General features: G+C 36.3%; 1 protein-coding gene across 1 annotated transcript in view; it reads left to right on the top strand.

Annotated features, from left to right (window-relative positions):
- The window catches only part of HS1BP3 (HCLS1 binding protein 3), a 47,667-nt gene extending 46,683 nt beyond the window's left edge, over nucleotides 1–984 (top strand). Inside the window, exon 6 of the mRNA XM_009885311.1 lies at nucleotides 720–984. Within this exon, the coding sequence (XP_009883613.1) occupies nucleotides 720–984 (265 nt within the window). The remainder of the gene's footprint in view (nucleotides 1–719) is intronic.
- Nucleotides 985–1,222: the final 238 nt, after the last annotated feature.

Raw genomic sequence — 1,222 nt, forward strand, 5'->3', positions numbered from 1 at the left:
GTCACAAAACTGTCTGTTAAGAGGGTTCTCTGAAAATCTTCTAGCAGCTTCAATGGGAACACACAGCATGCTGTGTCTTTTGGTAAAGTCAAACAATCCAGGTAGAAAACATACTTAACTGTTTCAGGTATTTGGGGATATTTCACTAGGAAGTAGGACTATTTCCTAGTGAAATAGTCACCAAAAAAGTTGTAGTATATGTTCACAGATTGCAAAACTCCTTCACTTTCTTGTGAATTTAGTATTTTTTAAGCCATTAGATTTTCCAGTTTCTCATGATTGAGCATGAGGGATGCTCAATCTCGGTCTTGGGGGATGGAGATGAAGAGGAGGCAGAGCTGAGTGTGAAAAATTTTACTATCCTATGAAAATTTCTGAGCTCTTGAGGAAGCAGATCAAAAGCATTTTTTTGCCAAACTAAAATCCATTTCTTTTTATTTTGAAAATTGCAAATTGCTTTTAATTTAGACATTTGAAAACGTGCTGTAAAATTAATTAACTTGCATGTTGAACTGAAAAATTACATTAGTTGTTATAAAAAGGCAGTGCTTATTTTGGTAACATTGAAACTTTTACGAAAAGCTCTTCCTATAAGAGAAATTCATTAAATTTGATCCTTTCCTGCAGAAAGTTTTATTTTGCAAAAATACATTTTCTTACAAAAGAAAAAGCAGTTCAGAAATTCCCAAAATGTCACTGCTGTTTTCTTCTCATTCCAGAGTTGAAGATGATTTAGAGAAACTCTTGAAAGTAACCTCCAAAACAAAACCTAAGGTACCATCAAAACCTAAGGTACCATCAAAACCTAAGGTGCTATCAAAACCACCACTGCCTCAGAAGCCAGACATTGCCTCCAGGAGCACTGATTCATCTCCACTGGAAAAGCCAAAGGAAAACAGGATTCAGACAATGAATGAAGTGGACATTCTCAAGTATATCCAGGAAAATGAATCTATCGACAACCAAGATACAAGTCTTTTTTGAACCTACCTATTTTTAAAATGTAATGATGCCTTCTTGGCCTAAACTCCCAGTGAGCTCAAGTGACAGTAGCAAGAATTGATCAGATCTCTTTACTGTCACAGTGCTCATTTGTGTACCATCATAGAGAGAGCAGCAAGTTTGACTAGCAGAGGCTCAACATGATGTTATCAAAACAGTGCGGTTGTGGTATAATGTTGGCTTAGATTTTTCAGGGGTTTATAGGGAGTATGGACAAGGC

This window comes from Charadrius vociferus, unplaced genomic scaffold (genome assembly GCF_000708025.1).
Source record: "Charadrius vociferus isolate BGI_N301 unplaced genomic scaffold, ASM70802v2 scaffold173, whole genome shotgun sequence".
NCBI classification, from domain to species: domain Eukaryota; kingdom Metazoa; phylum Chordata; class Aves; order Charadriiformes; family Charadriidae; genus Charadrius; species Charadrius vociferus.